The 21745-nt window shown below is 45.8% G+C and overlaps 1 protein-coding gene across 4 annotated transcripts; it reads right to left on the bottom strand.

Annotated features, from left to right (window-relative positions):
- Positions 1 to 49: 49 nt before the first annotated feature.
- Positions 50 to 20282, bottom strand: SEC23B (SEC23 homolog B, COPII coat complex component). 4 transcript variants are annotated; one of them, XM_080615772.1, is made up of 20 exons: positions 20167 to 20282; positions 16315 to 16550; positions 14762 to 14819; positions 14084 to 14170; positions 13655 to 13891; positions 13258 to 13343; positions 12342 to 12486; positions 11692 to 11850; positions 10514 to 10629; positions 9220 to 9343; positions 9039 to 9119; positions 8127 to 8216; positions 7193 to 7299; positions 6855 to 7008; positions 5427 to 5504; positions 4989 to 5150; positions 3429 to 3515; positions 2252 to 2407; positions 1355 to 1420; positions 50 to 510 (listed from the first exon to the last, which is right to left on the bottom strand). In XM_080615772.1, exons 1-20 carry the CDS (start codon positions 20260 to 20262, stop codon positions 421 to 423), a joined length of 2415 nt encoding a protein of 804 aa, XP_080471898.1. In that variant the 5' UTR covers positions 20263 to 20282; the 3' UTR covers positions 50 to 420. The 4 variants fall into 4 exon arrangements, with proteins under 4 accessions (XP_080471898.1, XP_080471899.1, XP_080471897.1 ...); XM_080615773.1 differs by lacking the exon at positions 20167 to 20282 and adding an exon at positions 17541 to 17651; XM_080615771.1 differs by lacking the exon at positions 20167 to 20282 and adding an exon at positions 17015 to 17192.
- Positions 20283 to 21745: the final 1463 nt, after the last annotated feature.

The following is a 21745-nucleotide window of genomic DNA, read 5'->3' as shown; positions in this document are numbered from 1 at the left end:
AGAAAGGAGATAAGCCAAGTCCACTGCACATAACAGCTGAATTGGGGGGAGCGCTAAACAGTAATGCTCTCACCCAGTTTTATTTTTAATACATACAGGCCCTGGCTGCTAAAAAGGCACCTTCTAAGAACACGCACCTTTACAAATCAAGACAAAGCCTGTTAAAATCTGTACTGGCTAAAACATCCTTTATCTCTAATTACAGTGTATGAAAAATGTGGAGTGAATAGAGACAAAAAAGGAATACAAATAAATTAAGATCTAGAAGGGCCAAGTAAAAAACTCTCCCTGCATATTTGTTTCATTTAATACTTAAAAACCTTTATAGAGAGAGAGAAGGAAATGTAAAATGAATCGCTCGATTTCCGTTATCCACATGATCTATGTAACTTCTGCTCTTGCTTCTGGGTTTGATCAAAGTCACGCTGCACTGGAAACTGCCAGCTTTTTGAGGTGGTCCATGAATACCTGGAGACTCACATCATCCGTCAGGATTGGAGCTCCCGATTCCTGCAGACACATAAAGAAAGAATGACCCTAAAGCAGTAGTGTTAACACTGGGGACTAACTGAAAACAAATCAGATGTCAGCACTCTGAAGTAATTTGCTGCTAAATCAACCACCTTTTTCCCTGCAAAGGAGAGATGGCAAGAGGAAAGATGGTGCTCTTTGGCAGCAGTTCTGACACTGTCCTCCAGTGCAATCCCAAAAAGAAGGTCTTTTCTTTCTAAAGCATTAGGAATTTTGCTGCCCAAAACAAGGTAAAGAGGATATAAAAATCTAGTATTCTCAGGTAAAATACATCTATATTCAAGGTACTCTCTTCAGAATGCTAAATACACTGTGACCTAAGAGTTTTAAGTCATAGGGAAAGTGTGAAGGTAAATTTTTTCATCAGGTCATCTGAAACGTGTAACCACATGCTCTCCATCAAGTTAGCTGCTCACTTCAATAGCAGCCACCACAGAAAATGCTCCTGGTCTGCCTGTGACCCACATGTAGCTGGGATAGAGGGGTATCAAAGGGGCAAAGCACTCTTTGTGGATACCACTGTTCGCCTGCCGCTGTTTATCTTGCCGGTTGCATAAAAATCTAACCTCCTAAGCTGGTTACTCTATTACCAGATCCTTTAGCACACAGAAATAACCTTGCTTCTTTGCACTGCAAAGCACTGTAAGATCTTCAGATCCAGCCAGGTTTCAGCAAAAAGCTCTTAGGTAAGAACTAGAGAACAGATGTAACCTGCTCGTGGTTTGTGCCATGTGGTGAACTGGGTTGGCTGCTATGTAGGCAAATCTGTAAACGTACATTATTTTACAGCATTCGAAACATGAGCAGCTCTTCCATTGCTTACCTGTCCCCATGCATAGAGGTTATTGTGGGTCTGAGAAGGGTTCACTTTAGACAAGAGGAACCGGGCCTATTAAGACAAAATGTTAGAGAAGTAAATGTAAGATGTAGAATGACAGCACTCTCAGCTCCTCAAGGTTTCTTACTGCCTTAGGTCCGTGACTAGTGATGTCCCTCTGCTTTTGCAAGCAAAGGACTAATTTAACATAAATGGGTGTTAAGTCCAGAAAGAGCCCTGCTCCACAGACAACTTGTCTCCAAGGGGCACTCACCTGGCAGGGCAGCTCTGGTTCCATGCGACACAGGCATGTCACCAGCACTGTCCCTCACGTGCCCCCATCTGCTCTTCAGCAAAGAGGTCAGTGTAGGAACAGCGTAACATGGTCACATCAAACATGAATACCAAATCTTTTTTTCAGAGCATCAATTCCTGCCTCTTCACCGCTACAAACAAACCAGGCACACACAAGCACAGCACAACTGTAATTCCAGGAAGAGCAAAAATAGGAAGTATTTTATATCCGCACTTGGCACTGGAGACTAAAGGAACAGATGGTCAGACTGTCCTTGCAAGCTAACTGCACTCCTGTCTTGGGTAAGTTCAGATTTGGGTATTGAAACAAAGCATTTCTTTCCCAGCTCTTAGCAGAATAAAAAGATATTTAACCTGGATTTTGGGGTTTTTTTTCCATCCTCATATTTCAAAAGCATATCCAGCAAGTGATGTCTTATTAAAAGATGAAGTTGTAGTAAAAGCATCAGAAAATATGCAAGCTGTGTACTTCAAAGAGCTAAATTACCACTGTATTTAACTTACAGAACCATCCTCCTAAAGTAAAGCAGAAAGACAGCTATTTGCTCTGTTCAACAACAGAAAGAGCTCCTCAATAAATCTCCTTACCTGACTGCCCCCATGTTCCGTGTGGATGTAACGCGGCATCGGGAATCTGGTCTGCAAGATTTCCTGGGCATCATCCAGTGGGGCTTGTAATAAGTGCTTGAAGTTTTCATATTCAGGCATCTCTTGGTAACCAGCTTTCTGCCACTGTGCAATAGTCTAGTGACAGGACAGGGAGGGGATATAAAACTCATAGAGATGCCTGCAAGCCTCCCCTTTTTAACCTGCATGCTTTAAGGCAGCAGAATGCACACTTTTCACTACCTCTGGCAGTAACATCATTTAGTTTCTGTCCCTGAATTGTACAACAGGCCTTAAAATATTTTCAGGGTCCATATGTACCTATCAATTGTTCTGTACAGATGCAGGTCACACACTTAGCTCTTCTTTTGTCTCAGTTTTACCCAGTTGCTGAGTGTCTTGCTCTCCAACAATATGTAGAAACTCTTTAAGGTAACTCTTTGTCATTGTTGACTCAAGTGTTCAACTCCCTTTCATGTCAATCGGGTGTCCCTGCACACCTCTCAAAGGGAACTAATCTCATATGGAATGAAGTCAGGAGCTAATAATGGAGCTGCCACAAACTAGCATGCCCAACTTCAGGTATCCTAATAACAGCTGTTAAATATGAGTGAAGTAGCTCAGTTCAAAAACAAGGGAAGAGTTAAAATGCTTCCCAATATTTAAAAGCAAAACCTGGAAAAATGCATAACCCATTTCTTTAAGAGCAGCAGTATTTAAGTGTCAAAACCCAGTAACCAAGTATGCTATGTAGCTGAAAATCAAACTATCTGCATAGCAAACTGCAGCTCTCTGCCCTGCTTAGTTCCAAGCTTTTCTGACCTTCACCAGGTATGGTAAGGGACCACCGTCATTACCAAGTGTCCTGGTAACGGATATTTGGAAGTAGGAAGAAAATTAACTCCATCCCATCAGAAAACAGGACACCAAACTAGCATGAGAGCTGTTTCTCAGTGCAGAACACATCCTTAGAGACTCCAGTTGGACTTTTTGTTAGGACACTGGAGAGGGAAATTGTATTAAAACTGGCAGCACATATGCGATGTCGCTGTGTTAGTATGGGCTTTGCAAGCAGCTTATTTGGTACTCGCAGTGATGCTGTCTCATGCCTGGCAGGAGGGAAGGTGTGCAAACAGAGAAAGAATGTGTTTCAACATACCTCACCAAGGTAGATAACTATCTGGAAGAAAGTATCCATCAGTAGGATTCTGTCAGGGAGAATACTGCTGCTGTCCAAAAGCACTGGCTGGGGAAATGAACAAAGTCAAAATCATGGAATCAACCGGGTTGGAAAAGACCTTCAAGATCATCCAGTCCAACTGTTCCCCTAGGGCTGCCAAAGCCACCACTAACCCATGTCATTGAGGGCCTTGTCTACACAGTTTGTTAACACTTCCAGAGACGGTGATTCCACCACTGCCCTGGGCAGCCTGTTCCAATGCCTGACTGCCCTTTGGGGAAGAAATTGTTCCCAATATCCAGTGTAAACCTCCCCTGGTGCAGCTTGAGGCCATTTCCTCTTGTCTTATCCTTTGTTCCTTGGGAGCAGAGCCTAGCCCTGTCTTGGCTCTATATCCTCCTTTCAGGCAGTTGTAGAGAGCAATAAGGTCCCTCCTGAGCCTTCTCTTCTCCAGACTAAACCCCCTCACGTCCCTCAGCCATTCCCCATCACACTTGTGCTCCAGGCCCTTAACCAGCTCCGCTGCCCTTCTCTGGCCCTCCTCCAGCACTTCAATGTCTCTCTTGTAGTGAGGTGCCCAGGACTGAACACAGGATTGGAGGTGCAGCCTCACCAGTGCCCAGTACAGGGGGATGATCACTGCCCTGGCCCTGCTGGCCACGCTATTGCTGATACAGGCCAGGATGCTGTTGGCCTTCTTGGCTGCCTGGGCACACTGCAGGTGCCACTAAGCCCTCAGAACTGTATTAACCCTCACAGTTGGCCAAACAGCTTGCTTGGCCCAGCCTGTATAGACATAACTCCACCAAAGGCTACTCAGTCCATGCAAACACCTTGCAGATCGCGGTCAGCCTCCTGGAGCATCCCTGCTTGGAGCAGTGAGTTATCAGCTGCTGTCTGAAGCGCAGGATGCAAGAGAGCAATTCCTATGGCTATCCATGTTTAATTTCAAATTATCTTGAACAAAAGTATCTCAATAATAAGAAGAAATAACATGTGACCTCTGACAGATGCTGCCAAGGAAGTTTCAAAGCGTTACTCCAGCAGCTCCTGTATTTCTTTCCCACCAGACACGTTCCTTCCAATGTGCCTGGTGGGAAAGCTGCCAGCTTAAGGGAATCTGTATCTGTCCATTGAATAGTTAAACAACTGAAAACAAGCAGCTGGTGAGAGATAATGACCTGGAAGGGCTGAGGCTTGCTGACTTACAAAGTGGACGTGGCAGCCTCTGATAGAGAAGCAAAAGTGTATGGGAACAGACTAAAACATTCATTGGATGTTGGAGGGCAGGAGCAGTGGCTTGGCAAGTGGGAGGGGAATGGGTTTGGGGGGTTTTTGTGTGTTTTGGGGTATTAATTTAACCCAAGCTGTAAGCTTACTGAAAACACAATTCATAGTCTACATTACCCCAACCCATCCTTTAATAATTACCTCGATTAAAAGATACATATAAGGGCCTTTTTACTGAAATACTGTTACTCTGACTGAATACTCATTATTTTGGGTTGATCCACCTCTTCCTGTTAAACAGGGACTCACCTCAGGAGGGCCATGGAAAGAATAAGCATAAAGGATGGGCTGGATCATAATGAGAGACTGGGTCAGATCTTGCCTAGCAAAGTGGTGACGGTAGTAAGAAGATTCATCTGGGCTGTTATTGAAGACCTGCAGGAATGGGGAGCGTCGCAGATGGAACATGAACTGCACCAGAAAGACGAGTGAGAGGAGACATTTCAGCAAGTTGTCAAAACATCTGCACCCAAGTCCAGCCTTTCTGAACTGCAAATCCCCTTATTAACTCCTCAGAGTTCTTTCCTTATCAGTCATTTGTAGCACTGAACTGCAGGAGCAGCCCACCAAATTAAAAAAGCATCTGTGTCTCCCCTCTTGAAGCTGATAAATAGTACAAGATCTTTTACCGTCACTCACACCCACCCTGGCATACTTTTCCCATACTGTGGGAAGTGATGTTCTTACCTGGGGATACAAAGAAAAGGATTCTGACAATCTGAAGGAGTTGGGATCGTCTTTGTTGTATTGTCCAAATTTCTGGCACTGTTGGAAGCAAAAGGGATACTTTGGTTATTTCTAATTTTTTATTTTATTTCTTTTTTTTAGAATTGACACTATTTTTTTTGAAGGGTGTTCTTTTGGTTGTTTTTAAACAGAGCAACCAAGACATGAACATGACAACAGCAAGTAATATAAAATTTACAGCCTATTTTTCTTTAAGTCAGTGGTTTCTGTGTCTTCCTGGAACAAGAATGAGATTTGATCACATATATTAAATGGAGATTTGAAATTATCTAAGAATGAAAGAAATAGTGCTGCTAGTACTACCCATTTCTTTTTTTCCCATTACATCAGGCATACTATCTCATACCTAAGCTGCTTTGTACACTATGAAACACTTCCGCAGCATCTCCACTTCCTTCTAGAGCCACAGCAGCTGCATTTCACCAACTGCTTCACTGAAAATAAGCAGCATCAAATGGTTTGAGAAATTTAACTATACATGACTCCACAATCATTTCAGCATGCATCATGCCCATGTGCGTTTTGACACGGAAATCTTTATTTGATACTGGCCCTGGTTTTTTTAGTATCTGATCTGTTACTATCAAATCCACATGGGTGTTTGGACAAGGCCAGAACTAATTTAGGCAATCAGGCTTGTGCAATTCAAAGCAAAAGACAGTACGAAGCTGCAGAATTACTACCCCGAACTTGGCACCAGTGAACCCACACCTGAATGCTCTGTCCAGTTTTGGGCTCCCCAGTGCAAGACAGACATGGATATACTGGAGTGAGTTTAGCAGACGCCACCAAGCTGGTCAGGGGCTGTAGCACCTCATGCAGAAAGAGAGGCCGAAGAAGGTGGGTTTGTTCAGCCTAGTGAAGAATGGGATTAGGGAGTCGTGTTGCTGTCTGGTAGCTGGAGAAGTGGAGAATCAGATGGGGGAAAGGGAGGGGATGGGAATCAGAGTGATCGAACATTGGAACAGGTTGTCAAGACAAACAAGAGAAACTCTGTCCTTGGGGATCTTCAAAACTCAGCTGAACAAGAGCTGGAGCAACCTGTTCTAACTTCAAAGCTGGCCCTACTCTGAGCAGCAGGGTTGAACCAGAGAACTCTGGAGGTCCCTTCCCACCTGCAGTATTATGTGTTTCACTGCCACTTCTGTAATCTCACTTTAACCTTTTCAGCATGATGGGATGTTTACCTACCCCATCCCAAATGTGCTGATCATACTGGCTACTGAGCTATTGTGTACTGCAACTGTATGACCACAATCAGAGCACAAAAGAAGCAAGTCAATCTTGGAAAGAGAATCCTGTTCTCGTTTCCAGAGACCATTTTTACTAGAATCGAGAATGCACCCAACTGCAGTCTTTGGGTCTTACCAGTCTGATCAGCTGTCTGTCCAGCCACCGCAGAACATCGGGTCCCTCCTCAGATTCAGCTCGGTACACTCCCAGTCGTGCCATCAGCACAGCAGCTGCTTCTTGGTCAAATGCAGCTTCTATGTGCTGGAGCTGACTCTGTGCATCTGCCCAACTATAGGGTTAGTGAAGGGTTAGTGCTACATGCATTCACCTCCAGCAAAACTCAAACCAGATTCAACCTCCCGGTGCCAAACACTCCACGGCCAATGCATGCAACAAAAAGCTAGACAAATTCCAGCACAAAGTGCATCTTCAGTTTCTGCCATTCTACCAAAGGACTGACAGGAGATACTCACTTTCTGGCTATGGTGGTGACACGAATGCGTTTCTGCGTACTGGAGTGTTGATACTGAGTGACAAACTGCACTGCCCCTCGGCCTCCCTGAGGTATCGGTGCGTTGTGCTGCAAATAAAACAAAGTAAGCCTTCAAAACAGGGAGGCTTTTCCATAACAGTAGACTACAGAGAACTGCACTGCAGGGAATCGTTTGAGCAGTCACAGAGTTAAGAAGAAGGCAGAGATGGACCAGAGAAGAGAGACACATCTGTTAGCATTGTGTTTTCCAGCAGCCCTTAGAATCAAGGGGTGTTGGGCCCATTTAATATTGGGTGTGACACTGACTTAGCTTGTCCCTTAAAGGATGGCAGCCACTTGTCATCTCTATAGCAATGAACTTAAGAATGGCAGTAGAAGGTCTAAGCAAAGGTGCTGCAAGTCTACTATCCTATTCCAAACAGTAACAAACTCACACAGCAAAGAAGACAAAGAGACAGACATGTGGAACAGAATTCCTTTGGGGTAGCTTTCCTAGCTTCTAGCTGCCAAATGCTCTGAAGCTTCTCCAGCCAAAAGTTACTTATGAGCCATGAAGTTTTTACAACTTGGAGGACCAAGTCTCCATTGCTATTTAAAAGTATAATTTCATTCTCCACAGTATTTATATTCTCCACAGCACCTACTGGCAAAAAAAGACATTTTTTCTTTGTTAAATAAATACTATAGGAAGAAGACAAGGAAAGAATTCAGGTTTTGTACAGAACAAAAATATCAGACAATTTATGCAAATGAAACCAACTTTGGAGACTATTTCTTTAGCACAAAACACTTGGTTGCTTTGCATCCATCCATCTGCCACACAGGGGATGTCATTGCACTTTCTAGCCCTGAAACAAAGAGTTTGGTGTGTGAGAAAAAGAAAAGACCAAAAACCTAGAGAAGCCAGGACTGACCTGATTTACCACTTCAAAGTAAATGGCCAGAGTTGTGCTGGGATCCAGGCTACAAATTTTCCATTGAGAGGTTCCTCCAATTCCAAGCTCCTGCACAGGATCAAAAAGAAAGCAGCATTTTTACCTCTAGCAGCAGGTAGGGGAAGCTTATGTCATACTTTGAGCAGAGGTACAAGTAACAGCAGGCATTCTGGATCTGTTATCTTTTGGGTGTGAATGAACTTACTGAAGGCCACAGTTAAAAGAAAGCCTTATGGGGCAAGAATTCCATGTAGGAAAGACTGTCTGTTCCTAGGGATGTTTCAAAATAGTTCTTCTACTTGAAAACTCTGACATTCTAGCTGCGCTGTAGGTCTAGGCAGAAACTTTGCGCTGTTTATTTACTTCTTTGTTAAAGGTTTTTCCATGTTCTCAATATAAAAAGGACATGGAACTGTTGGAACAAGTCCAGAGGAGGGCCACGAGGATGATCAGGGGACTGGAGCACCTCCCATACAAAGACAGGCTGAGAAAGTTGGGGCTGTTCAGCCTGGAGAAGAGAAGGCTGCGTGGAGACCTCATAGCAGCCTTCCAGTATCTGAAGGGGGCCTACATGGATGCTGGGGATGGACTCTTCATTAGGGACTGTAGTAATAGAACAAGGGGTAACGGGTTAAAACTTAAACAGGGTAAGTTTAGATTGGATATAAGGAAGAAATTCTTTACTGTTAGGGTGGTGAGGCACTGGAATGGGTTGCCCAGGGAAGTTGTGATTGCTCCATCCCTGGTGGTGTTCAAGGCTGGGTTGGACAGAGCCTTGGGTGGCTTGGTTTAGTGTGAGGTGTCCCTGCCCATGGCAAGGGGGTTGGAACTTGATGATCTGAAGGTCCTTTCCAACCCTAACTATTCTATGATTCTATGTCAAAAACTTACGCTTTCAGACACACATGGCCCTTTAGCATTCAGGGATATGCATGGTCCAATAGCTCCTGCAATTTTCAGCTCCCTAGAGGTCTAGAACAAGGTAAAAAAAAAAGCTGTTTGTTTTGGGTTTTTAAAATCACCAGCACTTTTCTTTCCCTATTAATGCCATCCAATGAAACTAATCTCCAACCTTTACATCCAAGCATGCACCAAAAGCCATCCGAAATTCCCCATTGAATCCTTTGTTAAATACCCGCTGGAAGGTCTGCTTGAAGAGGGAAGTGTTGAAGGAGTCTCCCATTACCATGTGTCCTCTGGGAAAGAAAAAACAACACATAAAGGAACTGAAGCAACTGGGAACTGGAAGTAAATCACAAAGAATATGTCTCTCCAGCTCTTATGCATGCAAACACATGCAGACCTGTTTTAAAGCATGCCTTTGCATAGGGTAAATTTCACATCAGGGAGTGCAGATTCATGGATGCCTCCTCCAAAGCCAGACATGTTAATGCTCCATCTTGGCCAGCTTGCTTTCTCAACTACATTTCTTGCCCATCTCTTTAGCTGTCTTAAAAATGTTCATGTTTCACCAGTTAGAAATACTTCAACTGAGGAAAGAGCTTTGCTCAGCCTGCTTTCCTTGATCAGGGCTGGAACCAGCCACATTACAGACAGGATGCCTGCAGGTGCATGGGTCTGTGTTGTGCCTCCCCACAGTGCCTTGGTAAACCCAGGCCTGATCAGATGAAGCTTAGGAACACAACCAACAGGTCGAACAATCTGCTGCTTACTGCACACTACATGATTACTTGCAAATACCTTGCTCAAACCCTCCTTTGACTCTCTAGACATAATGGCTGATAAGACATGCTGAGTACCCAAAAGGCCTGGTTTAGCACACAACCATCCTCACAGAGATCACAACTGGTTTCAGTGATACAGAACACAAGACATTTACCCCTTAGAGATGTCACTTAAAACTAGACATGGGGAAGCCAAGAATCCCTGGAGAAAGCACCAAGTGAGCTGTTAAGCAGAGAGAATTTGGCCCAGACAAGGAAAGCTACTCACAGGCCTGACAGTCTGCTCTTCTGATGGCACTTCAGTCATGCACACACCACAAAGCATGGCATATCTATCCCATAAATTCTGGAAAAGATACTTGCTATCTCCCAAGGAGGCAGGAAGCATTTGCAAAGGACATGTTGCACCATGCTTTAGAATACCTTTCTCAAAGCAGGACATGGAGTTTTCTACCAGCAGTGCTAATTCACATGCTGTTTTGAGCCTTCAGAAATGAGGACTTGGGATCAGGTGAGGTTTGCCATATAACTCCTGGCAAATTCAAACCACAGTTTAGAAAAGACTGGTAAAAATCTCCCCCTTTTGCAAACTCAACTGCTTTCTGAACTGTTGGCCCCCTCCAAAACAACAACAAAATAAAGCACAGGTGCCACCTTTGTGCTCTCCTGTTGTGAACATACCCAGTGAGGTTTGCACAACACTTCATCTCCAGCAGTCCAGTCTGATCCAAGGCACAGGCATAGATGTCAATGCAATGCCCATTGGCTGCAGCACGATTAGCCAGGGTCTCGTAGTGCTGGGGAAACACACAGGGTGGTCAGGATGCTGCAATGGGCAGTTTTAATGCTGCTCGCCAGCTGAGGCCAACCCATGAAACACAAGGTTCAAATGATGTGATTACCAGTGCTCTGGTAGCTAAACAGTTCTGCTCTTACTGCTGGAGCACACTTCTCCTTCCAAGGAAGCTTGTGCTTGGATGAGATTGAGTTGCATGTCACACGTGCCATACTGCTTTCTCTAAGTTGACAGGCATGTTCATGTCTGATATTTTTACCATTTTAACTGGTTTTTTTTTCATAGAATCCCAGACTGGTTTGGGTTGGAAGGGACCTTGAAGCTCATCCAGTTCCAAGCCCCTGCCAGAGGCAGGGACACCTTCCACTAGACCAGGTTGCTCCAAGCCCTGTCCAATCTGGCTGTGAACACTGCCAGGGATGGGGCAGCCACAGCTTCACTGGGCACCCTGTGCCAGGGCCTCAGCACCCTCACAGTAAAGGATTTTTTCCTACTATCTGATTTAATCTCCCCTCTGTCAGTTTAAAGCCATAGCCCCTTGTCCTGTCACTACCTGCCCTTGTAAAAAGTCCCTCTCCAGATTTCTTGCAGGCCTCCTTTAGGTATTGGAAGTCATAGGTCAAGAAGACAAAGGACGCTTTCGAGAAGCGACCAATTCTTGGAAAACAGCTTTTCTCCTCCCCAGAAAGAGATACAATGATGTTGATGAACAAACTCTCAACCCACCATCAGCTAAGAAACCATACTGCAATACTTCCTCTGAGAAGGCACAAGACCGTACTGGAGAGGTAACTGGAAGGAAGTGGGTTTTACCCTTCCCTTGACCATTCTCATAATTTAACGTACACAAAAGGCTCAGACACTTCAAGGACAACCATGCAAATATCTGGACATACAGTTCCCACATCCAGAGAATGGAATATGTTTGTTCTGTGAGGAAGGACACTGAGCAGCTATCAAAATAGCAGTGTAGGTTTGTGTTATGTACTTTCCCCTCATTTAGTGTTCTGACACAACATTCAGGTTTTGTTTTTAAACATTCCCAGCAGGCACTAGCACCTACTTTGGTGGCCTTCTTCATGAACCTTGCATTGTCCTTCTCTATGTCATGCCAAGAACGGATGGGTGTTTTCAGCTCATCTCCTACCACCATGCCTGGTCCTTGTGTTGGTGGCCCACCTGTAAATAGCATTATTCTGGCCCCTGTGTTTGGAAATGTGCCCTAAAATAAAAATAAAGACTTATGTTAAGGGAGAAGGTGAGGGAAAATATTATTAAATGGCAACCAATGCTTTAGGGACCTGTCTGTGCTACAGCCCACCTTGATAAACAGCAATGCATTTCCTGACAGTCACAGCGCTCTCACGTCTAGACTCAAGCTACGTCAAGCTTCATGTCTTTGTAACAGGAAGCAAGCAGTTTCTGTTCTTTTTACTTACATCTTAGATGATGGTCAGATAAACCCAGTGCATCCTACACCTCCACGTGGTGATGCAGGCAAGAATCACAGACCTTGAAACACCTGCGTATTTTATCAATTAGATGGAAACCCCCAGCCCACATGTCAAATGTCGTAGAGACAAACTGCACCTCTACAGCCAATGTAACTGGGCCACAAACCAAGCTGGACTGACACCTGCACACCTCTCAGCAAAGACTCACAGGTGCTTACTTTGACCACCTCATCTCAAACAGCAGCATCAAGAAAAGTACCTCCAGTAAACCAACTGCAATCGAAAGAGCTACTCCAGTGGAACGTAAAGGCCTCTTTCCCTGGGTCACTGGCCATGGGTCCCTTTGCAGTTCTCCAAGCAGATCTGTTAAATTCATGTCAACCTTATGTACTGGCTGCAAAAACCTGCAAAAACCCAAATAAAATGTTTTCCTGCTTAGAAATTTAGAGAAGAAAGTGCCTCTCTGTTCCTGGCACACTTAAATTGCACCGAGTTATCCGAAGCAAAAAGTCACGTGGCATGTGCCCTTCTTACATCCACACTTCCGAAGGCCTTTGCAAAACACAAGAATTGATCAAAGCAAGACATCAGGAACTGACAAGAAGACAAGTCACATCAAGCATAGGAAAGAACTGCAGTGGTGACTTAGTCTACCAAAATGCACAAAAGCTGCCACTGAAAGATAGAAGCTGATAAAGACAAAAACTGTGTTCAGCAGAGGCAGATACAGCTTTACGGCTCAGGGATCACTTTTGCCTGTCAATCACTTTTTGGACTTTGCTGGGCTAGGGGTAGGAGATGGTATGAAGGATTGTTAAGACCACTCCCACCACTGGCTGTTCAGTCAAAAAGACAAGCCCCTGCTCTAAACAACTCCTGAGCAATGTGCTTTCCAAAGACAGCTACTCTGTTTTTCAAGTAGAAACCTAGACTGAATGTCAATCGTGTTCTTGCAACTGCAAACCCAAGGCACTACAGTAAGTCTGATACACTGCCAGCAGCTCTGGTAAATCCCATCTGTACCTGTCACCTGAAATAGAGATACAGCTGTGACAAGAGAATGCTATTTAAATCTTCTTACAAAGATTCTTCTTGGGAAACCCAGGTTTATAAGCATGATGCCAAAGGGACATAAAACACCTGCCCTGCTCTTCTGCTGTGCTGGTGCAGCTTACCTGCTTGAAATAATAGGTTGCTCTGGAGTCTGAAGAGGTCTTCCCTGTTGAATGGGCACAGCTGGCCTTGAAAGCCCAAGCATATCCTGCAGAATAGTAAAGAGGAGGCAGAGATGTAGTATTTAAACACTAAACGCTATTTGCTGTCAAACCCTGAGGCTGCAATACTGTAACATTAAATACATTAAAATCAGTAGTTATTAATGCAGTTATTAATCTTTGTACTCCCATTAGGAATGGATCAATGAGCCCATATGTGGGATATACAAACTGTATTTTGGACAAGCTTCAATCAAAGGCAAGAAGAAAGGACAGGAGCCCAGTGCTTGAAAGACCAGCAGTGGTGTCAGCAGAGCCAACAGAACAAGTCACTGGCTTAAGACATGGCAGAACATACCTGTATTTGCTTAGCTGTCAGGTCCTTTGTGCCCCTAAACACGTAGCTCTTGGAAATCCCTTCACAGCTCAGCTCATGAACCTGGATCATTCTGCCAAAAGTGATAAGCCCCACCAGAGCATCAGAAGGCAGCAGGCTCAGGGACATCTGGAGGGACTCCTTCAGTGCCTGCAAGTCCTCCTCTTCCAAACACGTGTCGACAACATACAGGAAGATCAATGGTGTCTGTGGACCTCGCTGACGTGGAAAGAGATGCATTTACTGGGTGCGTACGTATGCCAGGTGACACTTCATAATGCCTCCAGACAATTCATAGTACCTCCAGAAATGTTATTTATTTGCATTATCTTAAGGAAATCTAATACACACATAATCTGTCCCAAATAAGATAATTCTGGGGGGCTTCAAACTTGCCTATGATTCACTTACCTGCACGATATATTCGATTGTTGAAAACTGAGGCATAAGCTCTGCTGGTTGATTGACTTCAGATATGCCTGCATATGCTGGAGGGAACTGAAAAAGAGAACAAAAAATTAGGACAAGGAAGTTGCAGGACAGAGGCTGCCCTGCTCATGATGTGGTTATTCAACTCCTTAATTTACTGCCACTGCATCAACCTGATTAATTCATAACAAGAGATCCACAGTGCTGTTTTCCAAAGCACAGACAAGTCCTCAGCAGTATGGACAGCTGCTCAACCCAGTGTAAATAAAAGGTAGGACTAAACCAGTGACTATGCGTTAGCTGGAATTCATTTAGCCGCATGACAGTTCTGCTGGCAAAAGTCTACTCAAATCTAATGAATTTCATACTCGACAAGAACAGTAAACGTCAAGTGCAAAAACCACACTGGCAACACACGGGACATAGATAGGATTATTATCTCCTTCCTATGCTCTGCATGCTGGCAAAACTGAACTCAAGCCAGACAAGATGTCAGGTAAAACAGACCCATTACCAAGTACTCTGTTCTGGGTTCATCAGGAGAAAAGGCCAAAGGAAGGAATTTAGAAAAGTGGAATTTTTGCTGAACATCCTTTGCCAGGGATGTTCAATAAGATTGTTCACTGAAAGATGAAAGGGCTGATGCTTTTTCCAACTTACCTGATTTCTCTGAAAACAGAAGTTACAAGCCCAGAGCTTGGCCCGATAGTCAACCTGGCTGCAAGGGAAAGATGAAGCATTAGTATAACCACAGGACAGATTTTACAGCACAGCTTCACAATCGTCTATGCTGGTTCACAGCACTGAGGAAGAAACAGAAAACCATACACTCAACTTGAATGACAAGAGTTTTAGGGATTCAGACTCCTGTTCTATTGCCAGAAAGTCCATCAGCTCACCCAGCCCTGCAATTCCAGGCTTGTCAGCATGACAGACCACTGACAGCTCTTTGGAGCATAGGTTTGGCAGACAAAGACTCAGGTCTAATCATTCTTTCACTACACTTGGACTTCTTTCAGTCATCTTATTGTTTGTACAGCTGTAGCATGCAAGTACTCCAGTCACAGAGCAGCAGGAGCCACTCACCCAGATCCTGCACAAACACTGAACAAATAGGCTGTTCCCTGCCCCAAAGAGTTTACTTAGCTCATTAGAACATCCTGGAAAATGCAGGAAAATGCAGTAAAGCCTGGCCATACTCTTGGTTTATGGGCTTGATCTTTTTGCTTCCTCTTACTGGCCTTCCCTGCTTTTTCTCAGCCCAACACTAATCTCCGAGTATGTATGATCATTACATGATGTTGGGACCAAGACTGTTCCTCTTGAATTGTCAGCAGAACTTCAAAGACAACTGTGATGCTCACAGGGGAGCTGATCTACAAGCAGCAGGAAACCAAGTGAACATCACAGCCCAGAGAACAATATCAGTATAATCAACATCTTTGTTTAAGTTTCATCATTCATCACAAACTCCTTGGCCATTTTCATATCATCTCCGCCTTAATAGCCTCCACAAAGGCACTCCTCTCTCCTCTGGTTCTGGCAGCTCTAGTAACGGGCTGGCATTCAACATAATGCATGCATGGATTTTAGGGATGTGGAACTGCTTGAGTGAGCCCAGAGGAGACCACGGAGATGCTCCAAGGGCTGGAGCAGTTCTGCTCTGGAGACAGGCTGAGAGAGCTGGGCTGGTTCAGCCGGGAGAAGAGAAGACTCTGCAGAGACCTTAGAGCAGCTTCCAGTGCCTAAAGGAGGTGACAAGAAATCTGGAGAGGGGCTTTTGACAAAGGCAGGTAGTGATAGGACAAAGTAGTTTTAAACTGACAGAGGGGAGATTGAGATGAGACATTAGGCAGAAATTCTTCCCTGTGAAGGTGGTGAGGCCCTGGCACAGGGTGCCCAGAGAAGCTGTGCCTGCTCCATCCTTGGCAGTGTTCAAGGCCAGGTTGGACAAGGCTTGGAGCAACCTGGTCTAGTGGAAGGTGTCCCTGCCTGTGGCAGGGGGTTGGAACTGGATGAGCTTCAAGGTCCCTTCCAACCCAAACCAGTCTGGGATTCTATCATTATATGACTTTAACAAACCCACGACAGCTAACTCAAAGAGGCAGCCAAGCACTAGGCAGAGAAAAAGAGGAATAAGGAAGTAGCAAAGCTCAGATAAAAACTAGGTATTACCCATCCTCTATTAACATCCCCAGCCAAGAAATTCATACCAGAGTGGGTTGAGCACTGCTTTGCAAGTCGGCCTGCTACAAAGCACCGGCTCATACTGCACAGGCGGCAGGTCAGGACGCTCCTTCAGCGGGGTCAAAAGACAGGCCAGAGGCACAACCATCCTTGTGGCCTCCAGCCTGCTGGAGGGCCACACGTTCCAGCTGAAACGCACGCCATCACGCTCCTCATTTTGCTGGATGAACTCCAGGTACGTCGCCATGGGACTGCAGAAGCTCTGAAAGGACATAAGCAACACACTGCATGTTGACACAAGACATTGCAGGACAAAGCCAATACGTTATAATGAGTTAATCCCATTATCAGATGGACAAAGTGACTATATTAACCTCTTCTGTCCGGTGCTTTCCAGACATTCCAGACAATTAAAACACCACCAAATCCAAAGAAACAAGGCAATCCGGCACTCTAAGCTAGATGTGAGGGGTTTTTCCCTTGTGATCCACATCTAACATCACACTCAGTACCCACTCAGCCTCATACTGGCCTCAAGGCAATTCTGCCTGACTCCGGTATGCGAAAAACAGGTTTTCAACATATCCTGAAGCCTTCAGCTGCAACCTTGGCAGCGGGAAAGGCGGCCAAAGCACTCATCACAAATGTCACCCGGCCGCCAGCCTGACCTGCTTACAGATGGAAAGGAGCACATCACAAAAGGGTCAAAAAGACCTTCAGACTCACTCCAACAGCTCCATGTCCCTCTTGTGTTGCTGTCCCCAGAGCTGGATGCAGTGCTCCAGGTGGGGAGAGAACAGACCCTTCCAAAGCCTCAGCAGATGAGTGGCGGTAGTATTCCAGCATCCGCATGGGATCTGCTATAGGGCACGCTGCTCACCCCCGCTCCTTCCAGCGAAGCTGCTGCTTCCTCGCGGTGATACAGGGAACACCGCAGATCACCCAGCCACAGCTCGGCACAGCTATAGGGGACATCGCGGATCCCCAGCAAAGACACAGGGACCACCTCTGACCCCTACGGCAATTCCATAGGAAAAAGCCCTAACCCCCTCCACTGCTGAACACCCAGCACCTCCCATAGGGGACACCACCGACCCCGCCAGCCTCTCCCATAGGATACACTACTGAATGCCCCCAGCCCCTCCCATATGGGACATCACTGAATCCCCCGCCCCTATAGGGCACGCACTGACACCCTCCACAGCCCTCCCTACAGCAGACAGCACGGACCCCCCGTCCCCACAGCGCCCACCTGCCCGCTCCGCGCCGCTCCCCGCCGCCGCTGTTTCCCGGCAGGCCCCGCGCACCCGGCAAGGCCAGCTCAGCGGTACGGCGTGCCCGTAGGCAAGATGGCGGCACCGGCACGCCCCGCCCGGCCCCGGCGAGGCTCCGCCGACATCTTGGCTACGGGCACGCTGCGCGTCAGTCTGAAGGAGAGGAAGAGGAGCGACCCTATCAAACATGGCGAGGCAGCGGCGTCGGGCCGCCATCTTCACTGAGGGTGCCAGGTGCTGCGTTGGAATGGAGACAAACGGGCTGCCCCTACTAAAGATGGCGGGGGAGGCGTCGCCTTCCTGCGCTAGCACCGGCGGCTCGACGGCGTCAGGAGAGCAGCGCTTCTGTCAAGGCGCTCGGCAGCTTTAGAGGGTGCTGTCGTGTTCGTGACAGCTTTACCCTCACGACTGGGTTGAGGCCACAGGAGTTCATCGCTCATCATAGAAGAAAGCCACCTATGCTTAAACGCTGAAGTATATAATACTCACATTACGACTATTGTTAATATCCTCAGACCCAGGACTTGCTCTCCAAGCGCTATCAGTAAGAGGCAAAGCAAATCTGCTCCTCTGCAGGTGCTTGCTTATCCTTCATTTTACAGCTGCCTCACATCGCCATGTCTCCAAAGCAAAGCACGGCACCGTAATTGGGACCCAAGGCTCCAAGGCCATGCTGCACACACCCTGCTAGCATTAGGATAAAACATTCAGCAGCTGGTGCAAGCTTGTGTCCTGGTTTCAGCTGGGATAGACTTCATTTTCTTCCTAGTAGCTGGTGCAGTGCCATGTTTTGGATTTAGGACAGAATAACGTTGATAACACAACTAGGTTTTAGTTGTGCTGAGCAGCGCTCACACAGAGTCAAGGCCTCTTCTGCCTAGTGTTTCTAGACCAAATAACTAACGTAAAAGCTTTCCTCTTCTGTTGTCTTAGAAGAATCACAAGCTTGCTCAAAAAGTGAGAGAAGGGGGAGGGAAAAAACCACCGGCTGCCTACATAAGCCCCAACTTGGTTTGTGCTTAACAACTGAAAGAGAACGCTTGGAGCTCTGCTTCCCCACTTCCTCACTGCCCCCAGGATCTCCTGAGGAGCGGGAAGGCAGTGTGTGTGTGGCGGACAGCCCTATTTAAGGTGTCTATATCCTGTTTCAAAGCATAAAGTGTTAGGCAGCGAGAGGAAACCCAGCTGTCCCCACTCGGGATTGTTTCTTCCTCAAAAGCGCCCTGCACATGGAGGCAAAACAGGAAACCAGAGCGAGGGTTTAGAGCTTTCTCTTCCCTTTCTGTGCCCCATGGAAGCCATACCAGGAGGAGACAGAAGGTGGCACTCGAACAGCAGCAGATAAGCAACCATCGTGCTAAACGCCTCCAACCACGGTTATGAGCAGAGTGAACAAAGGAAAGAGAAGCAGGAGAAACGGAACAGCTATTCAGCCATGGGGTGAATGTTTTCACTATCACATGCTTGCCATTAACGTTGATGTTTTAGACTTCGGACTGTAAAGGCTGGACACATCAGACTGTTCCTGCTGGCTGTCCTCTGTCAGTTCACGGTACAGCCTGGTACTGAAGTTACTGTTTCCCTTGGAAATTGAAAAGCAATCTGGCACTTGATGCCGTGTGGAGATGGCACTGGGGTGTGACAACCCTCCACTTGCCTTTGGACAGTTGGTTACCACTAGTGAGGAAACAGCTCCGAGCAGATTGGTGGGTTCACAGCAGGGTCTGCACTCCCCAGGGCTCACAAAACTAAGGGTGAGCTCTCCAACCCAGGAGGTACCCCGTGGTCCTGCAGAACTGGAGCCTCTCCTAAGGAGGCTTGCATAAAGAAATGTGCAGATCATGCTTCCAAGCGGTCATCCATCCTTTTGAGGGTTAACTTTAGATCTCAGCTTTCTACGGCTGAGTGTTTTCGCATTCAGTACTGGAGCTAGTACTGTCGTTTCCTCAAAACGTTCCATCTCATACCAGTTTGTAAAAGGGACAGCTTTTCTTCAGTCTTCTACCTGGCAACTCAGGCAGACAAAAACCCCACTATACTGTTACCTTTTAGCATTTACTCCCCTTTTAAGAAAGAATTACAGGCTGATAGATTAGCCAGGTTTGTGACAAACCAGAGTGACAGAAAGATCATTCCTCCAATTCATTTATAAGTAGATCAGATTCCTATTTCGCAGATAGGCAAGTGAAATTGCTTTGCTTTTCTCTACAGGCATAGATGTGTTTTTCCAAATTTGAGAAGCTTTGTTACAGCTGCAACACCAGGAAGCTTCAGAGACAACAAAGGTCATCTAAACCAGGTAAAACCCTATGCAAATGAGCCAGATTTTAGAGAGCTTAATAAACCAGTTCTCTGCTTCCTAAAGCTGTTCACAGACAAGCTCGGCGTTTTTCTATTGCCAATGAATATGGTTATACTGCATGAAGTGACATACCTGCATGATAAAGACATGTTGTTTCCCTGAAAGCTATCTTTTAGCTGCAGCAGAGCACAAACAACGTGTTATCTCTGCCAGCAGGAGGATTCAGGACCCCATTGTGTTAGGTCCTCTTTGAACACAAGAAGACAAAAGGCAACCCCAGCCCCACACCTCAATGAAATTACCTTTGGCCAAGTAACAGGTATCTGGAGCAGCATTTTCCTCAGGCTTAAGTGTGCTGAGTGGTTAAAGTGGCAGAGGAAGAACAAACACCTCATCATTTAAATCCCGGTACTCTTTTTGTAAGAGCTCTTCTGCCTCTGCAGAGATAATGCATCCCTGTCACCTCTGCAACAAAAGAAAGAGCTGGCTGTGGGTGCTCACACGAGGTAAACAATCACATTCAGCTTATCAGTACTAGTTGTTTGCTGGAGACAGCATGCCCAGCTGCCCACAAACAAGGAGCCTTTGCCTCTATCTACACCCCCCCGAATAGGACAGAAACCATGTTTTTGTTTTATTCTTTGTTCAACACTTACCTTCTGTCCACAACCCATGATGTAAGCAGGAAGGTGGGGGTCAAGGAAAATTTGAACACTTCTATATGTGATCCAGTCTACTTTTAGAAGGTGCAAACTCCTGGACAGTATTGAAACAGCTGATGTAAAGACTCTTACCCTTATTAGGTAAACTGTCTTCCAAAATCTCTGTTAGCCTAACTGCTTACTACTTGCGGTCCAATTACCTGGCAAGCTGTTAACTCAGCTGTTGTAGAGGTGCTTGACCATTGCCCCCTCAACACAGTGTCCAGGAGGGCTTATTTTCAGACAGGGAATCTTGAAAATAGCTAGATGCAAGAGGTCCAGCATTATGCTTGGCCCACTCATTGCTGTTCAGTGCTGGGAGGCTGTTTGTGAAGATGATGAGCAGAAATCCAGCCTGGATGCAGCAAGATGAAGCCACAGGTAGCAACTTGTACTGGGAGAAGAGTGTCTGCACAGTGTGCTGCTGCTAGTACATCACTCAGTCTCTGTTACTCTGGAACTGGCTGTACCCTACATGCACAACATTCTCACTTATGAGAGAGAAGCTGACTGGTTTTCCCTAGAGGTTGCTTGATTACAGGTTAAGGAAGAGGTGGAGTCACTAATTAGCATAACATAGCTGGTACAAGAATCTGTTTACTTCCCTGATCTGAACCTGCATTTTCAGATCAGGATCTGAAACCTGCTTTTTCCAAAGACAGCACGACCCCTCTAAAACTGCCAGATGGACATCAATAGGCAGCAGAATCTAGACACAGCTCTCTCTTGAGAGGCTTATGACAACACCACCACAGTCTGTAACATACAGGTTGTAACACACAATTGCCAATTCATCATTCCAGTCACACGGAGGAGCCAGAGAGGTCACACAAGATACAGAGAAACTGGCTCCACATCACATTGAGAAGATTGTGCTTTTTGATGATATGCCGGTATCATGCCTTTCTCAGAACACAAACCAAGGCCAGAGGTCATATTTATGTACCAACAACTGTCACTGACATCTTGTCCAACCCTGAGGGTATTCGGATCATCTATAAAAATTTCCCCTGTACCATCACACTCTTTTCTCTTCTGGAAAATGCATCTTCCCAGAATACATCTACTCAAATTTTCATAACCACATACATGATGCAGCTGCCAGAAAACACCAGCACAGATTTGATGATGCTCTTGTAACTGTCAGATGAAGGGATAAATACAATAGATGCATCACCAG

The sequence above is a fragment of the Psittacula echo genome, assembly GCF_963264785.1.
Source record: "Psittacula echo genome assembly, chromosome: 4".
In the NCBI taxonomy this organism is placed as follows: Eukaryota; Metazoa; Chordata; class Aves; order Psittaciformes; family Psittacidae; genus Psittacula; species Psittacula echo.
The sequence above is the reverse complement of the archived record's forward strand: the minus strand, read 5'-3'. Positions and strand labels throughout refer to the sequence as shown.